Raw genomic sequence first — 21,021 nt, forward strand, 5'->3', positions numbered from 1 at the left:
ATTTGATGTGTGCATTTTTATAACTTTCTTATGACACTTTGTGATTGTTACTTTGAAATCTGTAATAGTTTATAGATATTCAAATAAAGTTTGTGTGTGAACACAATAAACCATTAAACCGGAAACACGACTTGTCAAAGGAAACATGAACTGATCACAGTAAGTAAAACTGATCACGGTAATGAAAACAGATCACTTTAATTAAAACTGATATCTGTAATTAAAACTGATCACAGTAATTAAAACTGATCACAGTAATTAAAATTGATCACAATAATTAAAGGTGATCACTGTAATTAAAACCAAACACTGTATTTAAAACTGATATCTGTAATTAAAAATTTGGGGCAACTGTTTGTTGTGATTTAGCGCTATATAAAAAAATTGATTGATTGATTGATTGATTGATTGAACACAATAATTAATCACAGTAATTAAAACTGATCATTATGATTAAAACTGATCACTGTAATTAAAGTTGATCACAATATTTAAACTGATCACTGTAATTAAAGTTGATCACAATATTTAAATTGATCACTGTAATTAAAGTTGATCACAATAATTAAAGTTCACTCACTCATCTTCAACCTCTTACTCCAATTAAGAGTCGTGGAGCCTATCGCAGCAGTCACAGGGTGTGAAGCGGGGTTCACCCTGGACAGGACGCCAGTCTGTCACAGGGTCACATACAGACAAACAAACACATTCACACCTACAGACAATTTAAAGTTTGCAGTCCATCTAACCTGCATGTCTTTGGATGTGGGAGGAAGCTGGAGCACCCGGAGGGAACCCACACAAACACGTGGAGAACATGCAAACTCCACACAGAAATACCACAGGTGGGAATCAAACCCATGACTTTCTCGCTGTGACAACAGTGCTAACCACTAAGCCACCATGCTGCTCAATAACTCAAGCTGAATCAGTTAATGTCAGTTAATATTCATTTTAGTTTGTATTTTATTCATATTTGTATTAATCAAATTCAAACACACAACTTTACAACATGTTTCATAAAATCATGTGGATCCTAACAGGAGAACCTCTTGTGTTTGTTTGGAAAATGAGGTCTGCGAGCTAACTGCATGCTAACCAGCCAAGTTAGTAGGCCCTATGCTAGGTTCGCTAAATGTTTGTTAAGTAAAACTGAAAGTAAATTTCAAATAATTTGAGATGAAATTTCAAGCAAACTTTGTAATCGAGTATACTATTATTGACGAAACTGAAATGTTACACATCACGGTTTAATAACTGTTTATTATTCCAGCTTCCATTCTTTCTGCGATGCTAAAACTGGAGCTACGCGGCTACAACACAAAAGAAATAACCAAAAATCTACGCTGTAAGAAATCATTTGCCCCAGCAGCTGAACCCCAGCAGAGACCCGCCCCCAGCTGAACTCTGCACCATCCACACCCCCATCCCAACCAACAGGATGACCTTTGCCCCCAGGGACACTGACAGCAGCAGCAGCAGCAGCAGTGGCGTGGCCTCGCCCCCAGCGGGCGGCGGTCTCGGGGTCAGGACGTACAGGGTGGCCTGCTCTTTGCCCAGAGGGTTGGAGGCGCTGCAGGTGTAATGCTGCCCCGCCTCCACGTGGCTCAGCTGGCTGACGGTGCGGTACTGCGACGCCGCGCCCTGGGACAGCGGACTGAGCAGGGAACCTTCCACGTGCTCCACTGGCCCGAGCCACTGCACGTCTGGCAGCGGCGAGCCCTGAACCCGACAGACGGCTCTGTAACCCGAATCCTTGCTGCCCTCTACTGACAAACTGAGGATCTTTGGTGCAGCTGCAGCAAAGAGAGTAAACAGATAATTAAAAATTTGCAAAACTACATTTGTGAGATTCAAGGAAAAAAGCTGCCACGCCCTAACAGCTCTGTTGGAGTGGGCAGAGCCACACATTAAGCTTACCCTCGACTCGTAGCCGAGTTCCCATCTTGTCCTCAAAGCCAACGTGCTCTCGACCCTGAACTTCCACTCTGCAGTAGTAGCGCCCACTGTCCTGCAGGGCGGCACTGTTGATGCGCAGTGACAGGTCATGCTCTCGTGGGTTCCCCTCTAGTCGGTACCGCTGGTCCTGCTGTGGCCCCGGCTCACAGGCCGGGGTTCCAGGTCGGCTGGTGCAGCGGTACAGGATGGTGGCGCCTTGGCCATGTCCCAAACGCCAAATCACTTGCAGAGAGGAGTGCTGGGAGTGGTGCGGGTGGCTGAAGGTGCACGGCAGCACCACCGGGTAGCCTTCAATGGCTCGAACCTCTGCCTGCACGTTCATGGTCCAACCGTCATCACTGTTGCCTGATGGGAAACACAACATGCAAAAAGCCAATAAATAAATAAATGAAAAAAGCCAACAGACAAACTCAAACACAACCAGAGCATTTACGTTAGTTTGTAACATAACGGTGAAGAAGCGGGCCAAGATCTATGCTAGCTTAACCTAGCATCAGGCCTGGAAGAAGAAGGCAGAGACTACCCTAGCTTAGCACAAAAGGGGTTAGGGAACCTGTTAGCCTAGTTTAGGTCAACAGTTTCCTTAGTTTATATTAGCACAAACACTGGGTGCCTGGAAAACTAGTCAAGGATAGTTTACCACTTAGTTAACACCAGCTAGTTAATTAGCCTAGTTTGGTTTAGCACAAAGTCGATTTTATAGGGAAACTGTTAGCCTAATTTAGTTTAGCAGACCAGCTGATAGGGAAACTGTTAGCTTAGTTTAGCTTAGCACAAAGACTAGGTGCTAGGGAAACTGTTGACCTAGTTTAAATTAGCACAAACACTGGATGTTGGCAAAATTAGTCAAGGATAGTTTACCACTTAGCTATCAGCAACTAGTTAATTAGCTGGAAGATACCGGCTATACTAAAATACAAAATGCACAGAATGAAGTGAAATGGGGCAAAATGGACCCTGATAATCACGAAATGGAGGTAAAATGTAACGAAATGGAGCAGACTGACCCAGAATGACTCCAAATATGATTAAATATGATTAAATTAAGTACTTTTATTTATTCATTTTTAAGCAAAATGGAGCGAAAGGCAAAGGCCAGACGCCCAACCGTTGGGCAGATAAATATAATGTCTTACCTTATTCGCCCAACCATGTTCATGTATTTGACACATTTTGTGCATCTAAACTACATTTTTTACACCACTTTTTAAGGCTCTATTTCGGCATATGTTTGACACATTTAACGGCGCCGTCTTTAATTACTGCGAAAACACCACAATGGATGAAAACAGACAAACTTCATAAGCATTTTGAATGGAAGCCTGTTAACGACGAAACAGTTTTTGAACAAAATGCTGCTTGTTGGGTCTAAGATGGTGTTAGTTTGACACTGTTCCCTGGGTGTGATGAGCCAAACAGAACTGCTTTAGATCACAGCTCCACCTTTTTTCCCTCCCGCGTTGAAACTGGAAGTGAGCTTACAAGCGCGCTCATTGGTCGGTTGTGGCTGGCCATATATGCTCGTGAATTTACTTTATTGACCCAACGGTTGGGCGTATAGCCACGCCGGGAGCGAAATGGGGACTGATAATAACGAAACGGGTAACACGTAGCAAAATGGAGCAGACTGATTTGATTCAATTAAGTACTTTTATTCAATTTTTTTAGCGGCCTAATCCAACAAGATGGGGTTGTCTCAGTTCCCAACACAAGACCATGCGGGGCCGTCCCTGTGGAGAGCTCTCCGTGATCTCCATGTTGCCTTACATTGAGTGGTGACCTTTTAAGTACACCATCTCAGACATATTTATCAATTAATCTCTTCAAACCTTTCAAAAGGAATGATGTGAGATTGATAGATCTAATGCTTTAGTTTCTTTGTGTGAAAGTTTGCTTGGCTTGGGTAGAAAAATCTCCCTGCCTGGTCTCCACAATTTGGGAACACAGCCATTAGTCAGACCTGCCTGATACATCTTAGTTACAGTATTGATTAGCACATCCAAGCCCTTCTGTAGAAGAGCAGGGAAAATCCTAGCAATGCCATTAATCGTGTATGGGCCAAACAAATTGATTGCCCATTCCACTCTAGTTTCATTAACTATCTTATATGCTATAAAAATGCTATCCAGTCCTCCACAGAGGGGACGCAAGGAGAATCAGCCATTGAATGCTCCTCGGTAGCCCCCCGGGAAGTGTACCTAGAGCAGATTCTTTAGCACATTCAGCTGGGTGTTCAGAATGCCCTGTGTTGGACAGACAAACTGCAGGTGATTGACTGGATCCTTTCCTAAGATTCTATACAATCTGGAGAGGTACTTTGTATCTCCACCTCTCCACAGAAGGTTCTCCAGGAAAGTCTTTTGGCTTTCTTAATGGCTGCTTTGTAAATATTTCTAGTCTTAACATGTTGTTTCCATCATTTTCCCTATGTTTGAGCTCTATATTTGCACCACTTGGCCCTGAGTTCTTGCTGGGGTCCTGCTAGCTCCGGTGTCCACCATGATGGCTTCTTACCAGGCTTCCAGGTCTTCTGCGGACAAGCTGTCTTGTAGGGCCTCAACACAGTCTCCTGGAAACTGGAAACTTCAGTGTTTAGATCTTGTACAGTCTTAATTCTGAAAATTATACCCACCCACCCCCATGAGGGATGCCAGGGTCTTATGATAAAGATCCCAGTCTGTCCCCGTTGGGTTTCTATAAGTTGCTGGTTCTGTAGTTCCTGCCTTCAATGTAAAGTGAAGTTGTCGATGGTCTGACATTGACTCTTCCTTGGAAACAGACCAGTTACTGACTGTATCTTATTTGGGCCCTAGAACCTGCTGTAATATCCATGACGTACTCTCTGTTAGAAACACAGAAAGTTGGTTCATTGCCCTGATTAAATACAAAGACATTACTGTTGTGTGGGCCGCCAAAAGAGGAGGTACTGCTGGCCCACCACCAGAGGGCGCCCTGCCTGAAGTGCGGGCTTCAGGCACGAGAGGGCGCTGCCGCCACGGACACAACCGGGAGTGACAGCTGTCACACATCAACTCATGACAGCTGTCACCCATCTTCATTTCATCACTCCATAAAAGCCGGATGTCATCTCCACCTCGCTGCCGAGATATCATCTACCTGAGAAGGTAATTCTCTGCTAAACTGAAAACACTGACTAACAGTCTGAACTTCTTTGCAGCCGTTTTCCTGTAAGTGTTTCCTTGTCTGTGGGATTGGCGTTTGGTGTGATCAGCGACGGCTTCGCTTCACACCCAAACCAGATAAGTGGTTGACAGGAGCTGCACGAGTGTGTGATTAGAGGTGGAGGTGACTTTCCACCTTCTGACTGTTTTTGTTACTGGGTGTGCACACACCCACATCTCACTGTTTGTGCTCCTCACCAGCAGTACCAGATCCGACAGTCGGGGACGGTGATCACCTGGGAATTCGGGACTTGGCGGCTCCAGTATTCTCCGGGTTCTGTGGCGGTGGAAATCGTGTGGTTCCGGCTCTTCTCAGGACAGACGTCTTCTATCCTCGAGCCTGCCCACATGTCACCTTGGTGTATTGACTGCTGTCAGAATCTGTGATTGTCTGTATCATCGTTGTGCACATTCACAACATTAAATTGTTACCTTTTGGCTCATCTATTGACCGTTCATTTGCGCCCCCTGTTGTGGGTCCGTGTGACTACACTTTCCCCAACAATTACTGGCCACCAGAAATTCCAGTAAGGCCCTACCCCGACATTGTAAAACTCAATGAGTTAGTTGAACTCAAGCCATTTGAGGAAACTGATTGCCTTAAACCATTTGAGTTTACCAACTTAAATAAAATAATTTTCACAAATGTAATTGTTAAAGTTTTAGTAACTTAATTTATAGTTAATTAAACTTATGTAAATCTAATTAATGTTTTTCAATAAAATTGACAAAAAAATTTCTGCCTAGAATATTTGCATTATATTTTGGATTCAATTTTTTGATACGTTCTTTGGTTTACTTGTTGACTCTGCATTGTGTTGTTATGAGAGTTATGAGCAGAGTTGTAGTCTTACACACCTCTCTGCAGCTTCTCTCCCCCTGCCATCCCCTCATTACCCCATCCCCGTAGAGACGGTGCCTGCTCCCAGACCACCAATAACCAGCAAAAATCTATTTAAGCATAAAAATTCAAAAACAAAAAATAATATAGCACCTTCAACTGCACCACAGACTAAAACAGTTAAATGTGGTCTATTAAACATTAGGTCTCTCTCTTCTAAGTCCCTGTTAGTAAATGATATAATAATTGATCAACATATTGATTTATTCTGCCTTACAGAAACCTGGTTACAGCAGGATGAATATGTTAGTTTAAATGAGTCAACTCCCCCGAGTCACACTAACTGCCAGAACGCTCGTAGCACGGGCCGAGGCGGAGGATTAGCAGCAATCTTCCACTCCAGCTTATTAATTAATCAAAAACCCAGACAGAGCTTTAATTCATTTGAAAGCTTGACTCTTAGTCTTGTCCATCCAAATTGGAAGTCCCAAAAACCAGTTTTATTTGTTATTATCTATCGTCCACCTGGTCCTTACTGTGAGTTTCTCTGTGAATTTTCAGACCTTTTGTCTTAGATCTTGTTCTGACTTATGGTATGGAAATTGAAGACTTAACAGTATTCCCAGAAAACTCCCTTCTGTCTGATCATTTCTTAATAACATTTACATTTACTCTGATGGACTACCCAGCAGTGGGGAATAAGTTTCATTACACTAGAAGTCTTTCAGAAAGCGCTGTAACTAGGTTTAAGGATATGATTCCTTCTTTATGTTCTCTAATGCCATATACCAACACAGTGCAGAGTAGCTACCTAAACTCTGTAAGTGAGATAGAGTATCTCGTCAGTAGTTTTACGTCCTCATTGAAGACAACTTTGGATGCTGTAGCTCCTCTGAAAAAGAGAGCTTTAAATCAGAAGTGCCTGACTCCGTGGTATAACTCACAAACTCGCAGCTTAAAGCAGATAACCCGTAAGTTGGAGAGGAAATGGCGTCTCACTAATTTAGAAGATCTTCACTTAGCCTGGAAAAAGAGTCTGTTGCTCTATAAAAAGCCCTCCGTAAAGCTAGGACATCTTACTACTCATCACTAATTGAAGAAAATAAGAACAACCCCAGGTTTCTTTTCAGCACTGTAGCCAGGCTGACAAAGAGTCAGAGCTCTATTGAGCCGAGTATTCCTTTAATTTTAACTAGTAATGACTTCATGACTTTCTTTGCTAATAAAATTTTAACTATTAGAGAAAAAATTACTCATAACCATCCCAAAGATGTATCGTTCGTTATCTTTGGCTGCTTTCAGTGATGCCAGTATTTGGTTAAACTCTTTCTCTCAGATTGTTCTGTCTGAGTTATTTTCATTAGTTACTTCATCCAAACCATCAACATGTTTATTAGACCCCATTCCTACCAGGCTGCTCAAGGAAGCCCTACCATTATTTAATGCTTCGATCTTAAATATGATCAATCTATCTTTGTTAGTTGGCTATGTACCACAGGCTTTTAAGGTGGCAGTAATTAAACCATTACTTAAAAAGCCATCACTTGACCCAGCTATCTTAGCTAATTATAGGCCAATCTCCAACCTTCCTTTTCTCTCAAAAATTCTTGAAAGGGTAGTTGTAAAACAGCTAACTGATCATCTGCAGAGGAATGGTCTATTTGAAGAGTTTCAGTCAGGTTTTAGAATTCATCATAGTACAGAAACAGCATTAGTGAAGGTTACAAATGATCTTCTTATGGCCTCAGACAGTGGACTCATCTCTGTGCTTGTTCTGTTAGACCTCAGTGCTGCTTTTGATACTGTTGACCATAAAATTTTATTACAGAGATTAGAGCATGCCATAGGTATTAAAGGCACTGCGCTGCGGTGGTTTGAATCATATTTATCTAATAGATTACAATTTGTTCATGTAAATGGGGAATCTTCTTCACAGACTAAGGTTAATTATGGAGTTCCACAAGGTTCTGTGCTAGGACCAGTTTTATTCACTTTATACATGCTTCCCTTAGGCAGTATTATTAGACGGCATTGCTTACATTTTCATTGTTATGCAGATGATACCCAGCTTTATCTATCCATGAAGCCAGAGGACACACAAATTAGCTAAACGGCAGGATTGTCTTACAGACATAAAGACATGGATGACCTCTAATTTCCTGCTTTTAAACTCAGATAAAACTGAAGTTATTGTACTTGGCCCCACAAATCTTAGAAACATGGTGTCTAACCAGATCCTTACTCTGCATAGCATTACCCTGACCTCTAGTAATACTGTGAGAAATCTTGGAGTCATTTTTGATCAGGATATGTCATTCAAAGCCCATATTAAACAAATATGTAGGACTGCTGTTTTGCATTTACGCAATATCTCTAAAATTAGAAAGGTCTTGTCTCAGAGTGATGCTGAAAAACTAATTCATGCATTTATTTCCTCTAGGCTGGACTATTGTAATTCATTATTATCAGGTTGTCCTAAAAGTTCCCTGAAAAGCCTTCAGTTAATTCAAAATGCTGCAGCTAGAGTACTGACGGGGACTAGAAGGAGAGAGCATATCTCACCCATATTGGCCTCTCTTCATTGGCTTCCTGTTAATTCTAGAATAGAATTTAAAATTCTTCTTCTTACTTATAAGGTTTTGAATAATCAGGTCCCATCTTATCTTAGGGACCTCGTAGTACCATATCACCCCAATAGAGCGCTTCGCTCTCAGACTGCAGGCTTACTTGTAGTTCCTAGGGTTTGTAAGAGTAGAATGGGAGGCAGAGCCTTCAGCTTTCAGGCTCCTCTCCTGTGGAACCAGCTCCCAATTCAGATCAGGGAGACAGACACCCTCTCTACTTTTAAGATTAGGCTTAAAACTTTCCTTTTTGCTAAAGCTTATAGTTAGGGCTGGATCATGTGACCCTGAACCATCCCTTAGTTATGCTGCTATAGACTTAGACTGCTGGGGGGTTCCCATGATGCACTGTTTCTTTCTCTTTTTGCTCTGTATGCACCACTCTGCATTTAATCATTAGTGATCGATCTCTGCTCCCCTCCACAGCATGTCTTTTTCCTGGTTCTCTCCCTCAGCCCCAACCAGTCCCAGCAGAAGACTGCCCCTCCCTGAGCCTGGTTCTGCTGGAGGTTTCTTCCTGTTAAAAGGGAGTTTTTCCTTCCCACTGTCGCCAAGTGCTTGCTCACAGGGGGTCGTTTTGACCGTTGGGGTTTTACATAATTATTGTATGGCCTTGCCTTACAATATAAAGCGCCTTGGGGCAACTGTTTGTTGTGATTTGGCGCTATATAAATAAAATTGATTGATTGATTGATTATGACTCTGCCCATTCGCTCCCCTCGGGAAGCGAACGCACGATCACTGGCATAGAAGTTGGACTCTCTAACCAGAAGGCTAAAACCTAGGGCTCTGGCCTTGTGACCAGAGAATTCTTTTGAGCTGTTGGGAGTGAGGTTTACTAACTACATCTGCACAGTGACACCTGCTGGCCTCCGTTACATAAACTCAATTAAAATGAGTGAATGGAATGCACTGGAAATACACCACCAACACTTAAATGCCCCAAAACTTTAAATGCACTTAAAGGAACTGAGTTGTTATGACAACAATTCATTTTGAGTTACTTTAATTAACACTTTAGAGCCTGAGACTGTGCAAATTTGCGCAGGGAAAAATACCCCCCTCTACTCCAAGAGCCCATCATTGTGGCACAATGGTTCATTAATGAGCCATTCACTAGACCAACCATATGTTCATGCAGCATGCAGTGCCCAATCTGCATAGACAAACAGGCTGTGTGGGGTTATTTCCAACAAAGGTCCGATGTCCTTTTCTGCAATACATTGCATCTAAACCGGACAAGTTTAGAATAAAGTTTTGGATCACAGCAGACTTGGACACTACGTACATGTGCTATGCCATTCCTTACTTAGGAAATGACCCCAGCCGTGCCATAGGAGAGCGACTTGCAGACAATGTTGTGACAAGGCTTATGGAACCCTTTTTGGACATAGGCAGAACTGTCACTATGGACAATTTTTTCACATCGTTATCTCTGGCGAACAGGCTTCTACAACGCAACACAACTCTGCTTGGCACAATAAACAAAATTCAACGGGAAGTTCCAGAGCAGGTAAAAAACACCAAAGAACGTGAGGAGTTTTCAACACAGCTGTTGACTTCTGGCAGTCCCCTGCTAATAGTTTATGCAGCTAAAAAGAAAAATGTGAGTCTTCTCAGCATGCTGCATAAGAAAGTGGAGCTTGAAGAAGATTTGCGGCAAAAACCACATGTAATCATAGACTACAACATTTTGAAATGTGCTGTTGATGTGCTGGATCAAAAACTGCGTGCTTACACAGTGTGCACAGGAACACGGAGATGGCCTATAGCTGTCTTCTACAACATCCTGGACATTGCTGCTGCTAATGCACATGTACTGTACAAGGCATGTACAGGATCACAGGAGTCGAGGTGAAAGTTCCAGCATAAGCTTGCAATTGAACTGAGAAATAGACACATGCAGGAATGCGCACTGAAAAGAGAGAGAGAGGAGGCACTATGTGAAATGACAAGAGTTTGAAGGGAAACAACAACATGCGTCAGAGTTGCAACAGAAATCGCAGTACAGAGAAATGTGCCATTTGCCACAAGCACACCTGTTGGAAATGTAGGAAAGGATCTCCATTCGTGTGTAAAAATTGCTTAAAAAACTAAACAAACAAACAAAAAAACAGAACACTGTCCATATACTCAACAAAAATATAAACGCAACACTTTTGGTTTTGCTCCCATTTTGTATGAGATGAACTCAAAGATCTAAAACTTTTTCCACATACACAATATCACCATTACCCTCAAATATTGTTCACAAACCAGTCTAAATCTGTGATAGTGAGCACTTCTCCTTTGCTGAGATAATCCATCCCACCTCACAGGTGTGCCATATCAAGATGCTGATTAGACACCATGATTAGTGCACAGGTGTGCCTTAGACTGCCCACAATAAAAGGCCACTCTGAAAGGTGCAGTTTTGTTTTATTGGGGGGGATACCAGTCAGTATCTGGTGTGACCACCATTTGCCTCATGCAGTGCAACACATCTCCTTTGCATAGAGTTGATCAGGTTGTCAATTGTGGCCTGTGGAATGTTGGTCCACTCCTCTTCAATGGCTGTGCGAAGTTGCTGGATATTGGCAGGAACTGGTACACACTGACGTATACGCCGGTCCAGAGCATCCCAAACATGCTCAATGGGTGACATGTCCGGTGAGTATGCCGGCCATGCAAGAACTGGGACATTTTCAGCTTCCAAGAATTGTGTACAGATCCTTGCAACATGGGGCCGTGCATTATCCTGCTGCAACATGAGGTGATGTTCTTGGATGTATGGCACAACAATGGGCCTCAAGATCTCATCACGGTATCTCTGTGCATTCAAAATGCCATCAATAAAATGCACCTGTGTTCTTCATCCATAACAGACGCCTGCCCATTACATAACCCCACCGCCACCATGGGCCACTCGATCCACAACACTGACATCAGAAAACCGCTCACCCACACAACGCCACACACGCTGTCTGCCATCTGCCCTGAACAGTGTGAACCGGGATTCATCCGTGAAGAGAACACCTCTCCAACGTGCCAAACGCCAGCAAATGTGAGCATGGTCTGCGGTTGTGAGGCTGGTTGGATGTACTGCCAAATTCTCTGAAACGCCTTTGGAGACGGCTTATGGTAGAGAAATGAACATTCAATACACGAGCAACAGCTCTGGTTGACATTTCTACTGTCAGCATGCCAATTGCACGCTCCCTCAAATCTTGTGACATCTGTGGCATTGTGCTGTGTGATAAAACTGCACCTTTCAGAGTGGCCTTTTATTGTGGGCAGTCTAAGGCACACCTGTGCACTAATCATGGAGTCTAATCAGCATCTTGATATGGCACACCTGTGAGGTGGGATGGATTATCTCAGCAAAGGAGAAGTGCTCACTATCACAGATTTAGACTGGTTTGTGAACAATATTTGAGGGAAATGGTGATATTGTGTATGTGGAAAAAGTTTTAGATCTTTGAGTTCATCTCATACAAAATGGGAGCAAAACCAAAAGTGTTGCGTTTATATTTTTGTTGAGTGTAGGAACTCACAATTTGTTGACTGTGCTCACAAAGTGTTTATCAATGCGATTTCTCTTGAATATTTTTATGTGTGAAATAAATGTTTTTTCACTGAAGTCCTTTCTTTGGTCTATTCTTTAATTTAGGCCTGGGATGCCCAACCCTGGTCCTCAAGACCTGTGAGCCTACATGTCTCCCTCTTTCAACACAGTCTGAGTGGGGCAAGGGAGCAGGTCCTGATCTAATTTGCAACTCAAAGGAACCAGTCAATAGGGTGATCACCACAACACTAATTTGAGAGGGGGAGGAGGGCCTTGCAGCAGCGGCAGAAAGTTCCAGGCGTTCTAGTGTTAATGGAAATGAGGGACTATAACTTTTTTCAAAGTTTGAGTTACATTTACTTAATTACTGTATTAAAATAGAGTGTTCGGTTTAACAGCCTACGTGCTGAGCACTGGCATCACAACCAAGAAGGACAGGGAGTGTCTGCCTCTGCAATAGTTAACAATACTAACCATTTCCTTTGATGTGTGTGTGTGTGGGGGGGGGGGGGGGGGGGGGGGTCTGATGCAGTGACCACAGTCTTGTCCTCACCATTCCACATTTGAACTGCAACTGTATCTGGAGATATCAGTTCTGGCAGTGCTGTGAATCTTATTCCGTCTGTAAGTGCTATTGCTGCTCCGGGCGTCTCACCACATGAATCACACAGGAGAGTTCCCCCTGGGTAACCCAGGCCTCTTATGGGATCCCTAAAAACCCAGGGTTCCTGGATTAGGGCTATAGCTGGGTGCATCCTGCTGAGATGAGCACACAAAACAGCACTTGCCTCTTTACAGTGATGCAAATTAAGATGAAACCAGCAGAGAGTTCTACCACGCCTTCTGACAATGGATGGACATCATCCCTTTCGGAATTGCTGTCAGGGTTAGCAACATCTGAAGCCGAAGCCTCAGTCACAGCACTCTCTTCCAGCTCTGAGTTCCCCACATGCGGGTTGTGAGATGTTCCCATAGTATTAATGACAGGCCCAGCTGGGTTCCCTGCTGCACAAGCCAGGGGCTCAGATATATGACCACCCAGAGTGCCTGCTCCCTGCACACCCTGGGCTGGGTCCCCAGTGATCTTATAACCCTCATTTGCTGGTTACTCAGGGCTGGACTCTGAGTTACCACCCATAGTTACATTAGTCAATTTGCTGCAGGCCAGGGACCCACAACTAAGGGATGCTGACTACATCCAGGTTTTAATTCAGAGTTGTCCATCTCCTAAATGGGTGGTCAACCAAGACTAATGGGTCCCACCTAGCAGGTGGCTAGGCTTTAGTCCATGGCTCCCAGGCTCCCAGGAGGCCCCGAACAAGCACCAGCCATGCAGGCCAGCCTACCGGCCCCCATCGTTGACCAAGGCCAACAGAGCCTGCCCGCACTGCCAGCCGAGCCCACGGCAACCAAAGGAAGCTCTCCCATCCCTAAGAGGAACAAGAGTTAGCCTTCAGAAGCCCCTAACCAGAACCGGCCACGCAAGCCAGTCTGCCGGCCCCGGTCAGTGACCAAGGCCAGAGAACCCACCCACACAGCCAGTACCAGCCCAAAGCAGCCAAAGGAAGCTCTCCCTAAGGAAAAGGAGCTTCCCCTGTCCAGGACGCGCCTCTACGCTGTTTGACTTCAGTGTGAGGAAACTTAAAAACTCAAAATTCAACTTTAACTTCAATCTTTTGAGTTTGGACTTGAAGCTCATCAAGTTAAAGATGATCATCAGCTGATGTTTTATTGATTATTGAATTGATACATAAAGACTTTGGTGGAATCAAACCCACAACCTTTGTGGCTTTAAGTCACTAACCACTGCTGATTAACCAGTAACTAGTTTTCATTAATCCACAGGCTTTCTAAAGCTGACATTTAAACAGGTGATCTTTCATCAACTGACAGAATGGAGTGGCACTCAGAGCGCACGCACGTCCCCGCGGCAATCAGAGCGCACACACGTCCCCGCGACACTCAGAGCGCACGCACGTCCCCGCGGCACTCAGAGCGCACGCACGTCCCCGCGGCACTCAGAGCGCACGCACGTCCCCGCGGCACTCAGAGCGCACGCACGTCCCGCGGCACTCAGAGCGCATGCACGTCCCCACGGCAATCAGAGCACACACACGTCCCCGGCAATCAGAGCGCACAAACGTCCCCGGCAATCAGAGCGCACACACGTCCCCACGGCAATCAGAGCGCATACATGTCCCCGGCAATCAGAGTGCACACACATCCCCGCAGCAATCAGAGCGCACACATGTCCCCGCGGCAATCAGAGCGCACACACGTCCCCGGCAATCAGAGCGCACACACGTCCCCGCGGCAATCAGAGCACACACACGTCCCCACAGCAATCAGAGCGCACACACGTCCCCGGCAATCAGAGCGCACACACGTCCCTGCGGCAATCAGAGCGCACACACGTCCCCGGCAATCAGAGCGCACACACGTCCCGCGGCAATCAGAACGCACACATGTCCCCGGCAATCAGAGCGCACACACGTCCCCGTGGCAATCAGAGTGCACACACGTCCCCGGCAATCAGAGCGCACACACGTCCCGCGGCAATCAGAGCGCACACACGTCCTCGAGCCAATCAGAGCGCACACACGTCCCCGGCAATCAGAGCGCACACACGTCCCGCGGCAATCAGAGCGCACACACGTCCCCGCAGCAATCAGAGCGCACACATGTCCCCGCGGCAATCAGAGCGCACACACGTCCCCGGCAATCAGAGCGCACGCACGTCCTCGCGGCAATCAGAGCGCCTTGGGGCAACTGTTTGTTGTGATTTGGCGCTATATAAAAAAATTGATTGATTGATTGACACGTCCCCGCAGCAATCAGAGCGCACACATGTCCCCGCGGCAATCAGAGAGCACACATGTCCCCGCGGCAATCAGAGCGCACACACACGTCCCCGGCAATCAGAGCGCACACGTCCCCGGCAATCAGAGCGCACACATGTCCCCGCGGCAATCAGAGCGCACACACACGTCCCCGGCAATCAGAGCGCACACGTCCCCGGCAATCAGAGCGCACACACGTCCCCGAGAAATGTGCCATTTGCCACAAGCACACCTGTTGGAAATGTAGGAAAGGATCTCCATTCGTGTGTAAAAATTGCTTAAAAAACTAAACAAACAAACAAAAAAACAGAACACTGTCCATATGTAGGAACTCACAATTTGTTGACTGTGCTCACAAAGTGTTTATCAATGCGATTTCTCTTGAATATTTTTATGTGTGAAATAAATGTTTTTTCACTGAAGTCCTTTCTTTGGTCTATTCTTTAATTTAGGCCTGGGATGCCCAACCCTGGTCCTCAAGACCTGTGAGCCTACATGTCTCCCTCTTTCAACACAGTCTGAGTGGGGCAAGGGAGCAGGTCCTGATCTAATTTGCAACTCAAAGGAACCAGTCAATAGGGTGATCACCACAACACTAATTTGAGAGGGGGAGGAGGGCCTTGCAGCAGCGGCAGAAAGTTCCAGGCGTTCTAGTGTTAATGGAAATGAGGGACTATAACTTTTTTCAAAGTTTGAGTTACATTTACTTAATTACTGTATTAAAATAGAGTGTTCGGTTTAACAGCCTACGTGCTGAGCACTGGCATCACAACCAAGAAGGACAGGGAGTGTCTGCCTCTGCAATAGTTAACAATACTAACCATTTCCTTTGATGTGTGTGTGTGTGTGGGGGGGGGGGGGGGGGGGGGGGGTGTGTCTGATGCAGTGACCACAGTCTTGTCCTCACCATTCCACATTTGAACTGCAACTGTATCTGGAGATATCAGTTCTGGCAGTGCTGTGAATCTTATTCCGTCTGTAAGTGCTATTGCTGCTCCGGGCGTCTCACCACATGAATCACACAGGAGAGTTCCCCCTGGGTAACCCAGGCCTCTTATGGGATCCCTAAAAACCCAGGGTTCCTGGATTAGGGCTATAGCTGGGTGCATCCTGCTGAGATGAGCACACAAAACAGCACTTGCCTCTTTACAGTGATGCAAATTAAGATGAAACCAGCAGAGAGTTCTACCACGCCTTCTGACAATGGATGGACATCATCCCTTTCGGAATTGCTGTCAGGGTTAGCAACATCTGAAGCCGAAGCCTCAGTCACAGCACTCTCTTCCAGCTCTGAGTTCCCCACATGCGGGTTGTGAGATGTTCCCATAGTATTAATGACAGGCCCAGCTGGGTTCCCTGCTGCACAAGCCAGGGGCTCAGATATATGACCACCCAGAGTGCCTGCTCCCTGCACACCCTGGGCTGGGTCCCCAGTGATCTTATAACCCTCATTTGTTGGTTACTCAGGGCTGGACTCTGAGTTACCACCCATAGTTACATTAGTCAATTTGCTGCAGGCCAGGGACCCACAACTAAGGGATGCTGACTACATCCAGGTTTTAATTCAGAGTTGTCCATCTCCTAAATGGGTGGTCAACCAAGACTAATGGGTCCCACCTAGCAGGTGGCTAGGCTTTAGTCCATGGCTCCCAGGCTCCCAGGAGGCCCCGAACAAGCACCAGCCATGCAGGCCAGCCTACCGGCCCCCATCGTTGACCAAGGCCAACAGAGCCTGCCCGCACTGCCAGCCGAGCCCACGGCAACCAAAGGAAGCTCTCCCATCCCTAAGAGGAACAAGAGTTAGCCTTCAGAAGCCCCTAACCAGAACCGGCCACGCAAGCCAGTCTGCCGGCCCCGGTCAGTGACCAAGGCCAGAGAACCCACCCACACAGCCAGTACCAGCCCAAAGCAGCCAAAGGAAGCTCTCCCTAAGGAAAAGGAGCTTCCCCTGTCCAGGACGCGCCTCTACGCTGTTTGACTTCAGTGTGAGGAAACTTAAAAACTCAAAATTCAACTTTAACTTCAATCTTTTGAGTTTGGACTTGAAGCTCATCAAGTTAAAGATGATCATCAGCTGATGTTTTATTGATTATTGAATTGATACATAAAGACTTTGGTGGAATCAAACCCACAACCTTTGTGGCTTTAAGTCACTAACCACTGCTGATTAACCAGTAACTAGTTTTCATTAATCCACAGGCTTTCTAAAGCTGACATTTAAACAGGTGATCTTTCATCAACTGACAGAATGGAGTGGCACTCAGAGCGCACGCACGTCCCCGCGGCAATCAGAGCGCACACACGTCCCCGCGACACTCAGAGCGCACGCATGTCCCCGCGGCACTCAGAGCGCACGCACGTCCCCGCGGCACTCAGAGTGCACGCACGTCCCCGCGGCAATCAGAGCGCACGCACGTCCCCGCGGCACTCAGAGCGCACGCACGTCCCGCGGCACTCAGAGCGCATGCACGTCCCCGCGGCAATCAGAGCACACACACGTCCCCGGCAATCAGAGCGCACAAACGTCCCCGGCAATCAGAGCGCACACACGTCCCCACGGCAATCAGAGCGCACACATGTCCCCGGCAATCAGAGTGCACACACATCCCCGCAGCAATCAGAGCGCACACATGTCCCTGCGGCAATCAGAGCGCACACACGTCCCCGGCAATCAGAGCGCACACACGTCCCCGCGGCAATCAGAGCGCACACACGTCCCCACAGCAATCAGAGCGCACACACGTCCCCGGCAATCAGAGCGCACACACGTCCCTGCGGCAATCAGAACGCACACACGTCCCCGGCAATCAGAGCGCACACACGTCCCGCGGCAATCAGAGCGCACACATGTCCCCGGCAATCAGAGCGCACACATGTCCCCGTGGCAATCAGAGTGCACACACGTCCCCGGCAATCAGAGCGCACACACGTCCCGCGGCAATCAGAGCGCACACACGTCCTCGAGCCAATCAGAGCGCACACACGTCCCCGGCAATCAGAGCGCACACACGTCCCGCGGCAATCAGAGCGCACACACGTCCCCGCGGCAATCAGAGTGCACACATGTCCCCGCGGCAATCAGAGCGCACACACGTCCCCGGCAATCAGAGCGCACGCACGTCCTCGCGGCAATCAGAGCGCCTTGGGGCAACTGTTTGTTGTGATTTGGCGCTATATAAAAAAATTGATTGATTGATTGACACGTCCCCGCAGCAATCAGAGCGCACACATGTCCCCGCGGCAATCAGAGCGCACACATGTCCCCGCGGCAATCAGAGCGCACACACGTCCCCGGCAATCAGAGCGCACACGTCCCCGGCAATCAGAGCGCACGCACGTCCCCGCGGCAATCAGAGCGCACACACGTCCCCGCGGCAATCAGAGCGCACACACGTCCCCGGCAGTCAGAGCGCACACAAGTCCCGCTGCAATCAGAGCGCACACACGTCCCCGCGGCAATCAGAGCGCAAACATGTCCCCGCGGCAATCAGAGCGCACACATGTCCCCGCGGCAATCAGAGCGTACACACGTCCCCGCGGCAATCAGAGCGCACACACGTCCTCGAGCCAATCAGAGTGCACACATGTCCCCGCGGCAATCAGAGCGCACACGTCCCCGGCAATCAGAGCGCACACGTCCCCACAGCAATCAGAGCGCACACATGTCCCCGCGGCAATCAGAGCGCACACATGTCCCCGCGGCAATCAGAGCGCACACATGTCCCCGCGGCAATCAGAGCGTACACACGTCCCCGCGGCAATCAGAGCGCAAACATGTCCCCGCGGCAATCAGAGCGCACACGTCCCCACGGCAATCAGAGCGCACACATGTCCCCGCGGCAATCAGAGCGCACACGTCCCCACGGCAATCAGAGCGCACACATGTCCCCGCGGCAATCAGAGCGCACACATGTCCCCGCGGCAATCAGAGCGTACACACGTCCCCGCGGCAATCAGAGCGCAAACATGTCCCCGCGGCAATCAGAGCGCACACATGTCCCCGCGGCAATCAGAGCGTACACACGTCCCCGCGGCAATCAGAGCGCACACACGTCCTCGAGCCAATCAGAGTGCACACATGTCCCCGCGGCAATCAGAGTGCACACGTCCCCGGCAATCAGAGCGCACACGTCCCCACGGCAATCAGAGCGCACACATGTCCCCGCGGCAATCAGAGCGCACACATGTCCCCGCGGCAATCAGAGCGCACACATGTCCCCGCGGCAATCAGAGCGCACACACGTCCCCGCGGCAATCAGAGCGCACACGTCCCCACGGCAATCAGAGCGCACACACGTCCCCGCGGCAATCAGAGCGCACACATGTCCCCGCGGCAATCAGAGCGCACACACGTCCCCGCGGCAATCAGAGCGCACACGTCCCCACGGCAATCAGAGCGCACACATGTCCCCGCGGCAATCAGAGCGCACACGTCCCCACGGCAATCAGAGCGCACACACGTCCCCGCGGCAATCAGAGCGCACACGTCCCCACGGCAATCAGAGCGCACACACGTCCTCGAGCCAATCAGAGCGCACACACGTCCCCGCGGCAATCAGAGCGCACACATGTCCCCGCGGCAATCAGAGCGCACACGTCCCCACGGCAATCAGAGCGCACACATGTCCCCGCGGCAATCAGAGCGCACACGTCCCCACGGCAATCAGAGCGCACACATGTCCCCGCGGCAATCAGAGCGCACACGTCCCCACGGCAATCAGAGCGCACACGTCCCCACGGCAATCAGAGCGCACACATGTCCCCGCGGCAATCAGAGCGCACACGTCCCCACGGCAATCAGAGCGCACACGTCCCCACGGCAATCAGAGCGCACATGTCCCCGCGGCAATCAGAGCGCACACACGTCCCGCTCTTCTTGCTCTGGTAGTCAGACTTCTGTCTTGACCCCTACAAGGGTCTTAATGTGCAGAGAGAAACATCCTGTTCGAATGCAGATTGAAACCCATCAAATCTAAATGGAGATCCTGATCCAGATCAGGATCCGACGTGGATATTTGAAGGTGTCTCCGTGTCTGGACTCACCTCCTGGAACAGACACCAGCAGGACCACAAAGCTGCAGAGCGAGCGCCCGTCCATCACGGCAAAAACACGTTATGTGCGCGTGAGCGTGCACGTGTGTGTCGCGTGAGTGGTGTGACTCAGACACTCAGACAGCGACCTGTGACTGGATGGATTTTTCCAGTTCTGCTGCACTAAATAAAACCAGAGGAACAAAAATAGATCCAAACTACTTGAGAGATATTTGGATTTTTTTTTAAGTAGAAATGAACGCAGAACCAGATCAGAACCAGATCAGAACCAGATCAGAACCAAATATCAAAGCTCTTTAAAACCAGATTAAAGAGATGTTCTACAAACTCGACCTTTGGCCTTTGGATCTGAAGCAGTCTGACTTCAGACCAACAAGCTACTTTTGTTGTTTGTCAAACTTCATTTAAAGTGAATTTTAGATTTTACAAATGTTTTTTTAAATAATCAAACTTTTGTTCTGCTCTGTGTAAAATATATTTGTATTTAAGTGGATCCATTCATTCTTTTTTTGTCTCTTCTTTTTGTTCTTTTGGACTTCCTCCGGTTGATAAAATTAATTTGCAAAACAAATATTTTAAACAAAGCAGCTGATTTGCTGGAGACTGTGGCGACTCAGCAAGCGTCTGATTGGTGCATCTGCACTGATGTCACATTCCTGTTTCTTATTTTAATTCCTCTGTGTATTTACATCTCATTCACTGGATTCCTGCCTGATGGTAAATGGACTGCATTTATGTTGCGCTTTTCTATCTGCATCAGACACTCAAAGCGCTTTACAATAATGCCTCACATTCACCCTGATGTCAGGCTGCTGCCATACAAGGTACTTACTACACACTGGAAGCAACTAGGGGATTAAGGACCCTGCCCAAGGGCCCTTAGTGATTTTCTGGTCAAGCTGGGATTTGAACCGAGGATCTTCTGTCTCAAGCCCAACGCTTAACCACTAAATCAAAGGTCTCAAACTGATTCCAGAAAGGG

At 47.5% G+C, this 21,021-nt stretch overlaps 1 protein-coding gene across 1 annotated transcript; it reads right to left on the reverse strand.

Annotated features, from left to right (window-relative positions):
* Positions 1-942: 942 nt before the first annotated feature.
* On the reverse strand, positions 943-20,095 carry si:dkey-11p23.7 (V-set and Ig domain-containing protein). Its single transcript, XM_034173506.1, has 3 exons — positions 20,031-20,095; positions 1,921-2,304; positions 943-1,796 (listed from the first exon to the last, which is right to left on the reverse strand). Exons 1-3 carry the CDS (start codon positions 20,083-20,085, stop codon positions 1,357-1,359), a joined length of 879 nt encoding a protein of 292 aa, XP_034029397.1. The 5' UTR covers positions 20,086-20,095; the 3' UTR covers positions 943-1,356.
* Positions 20,096-21,021: the final 926 nt, after the last annotated feature.

Source organism: Thalassophryne amazonica, chromosome 7 (genome assembly GCF_902500255.1).
Source record: "Thalassophryne amazonica chromosome 7, fThaAma1.1, whole genome shotgun sequence".
Classification (NCBI taxonomy): Eukaryota; Metazoa; Chordata; class Actinopteri; order Batrachoidiformes; family Batrachoididae; genus Thalassophryne; species Thalassophryne amazonica.

What these genes read in the sequence shown, in the direction of transcription:
- si:dkey-11p23.7 (XM_034173506.1), bottom strand. Translation starts at nt 20,085, where the DNA reads ATGGACGGGCGCTCGCTCTGCAGCTTTGTGGTCCTGCTGGTGTCTGTT. An exon ending in GCTGGTGTCTGTTCCAGGAG is followed by an intron (nt 2,305 to 20,030) that starts GTGAGTCCAGAC and finishes GTTTCCCATCAG; the next exon opens with GCAACAGTGATGACGGTTGG. An exon ending in AACTCGGCTACGAGTCGAGG is followed by an intron (nt 1,797 to 1,920) that starts GTAAGCTTAATG and finishes TCTTTGCTGCAG; the next exon opens with CTGCACCAAAGATCCTCAGT.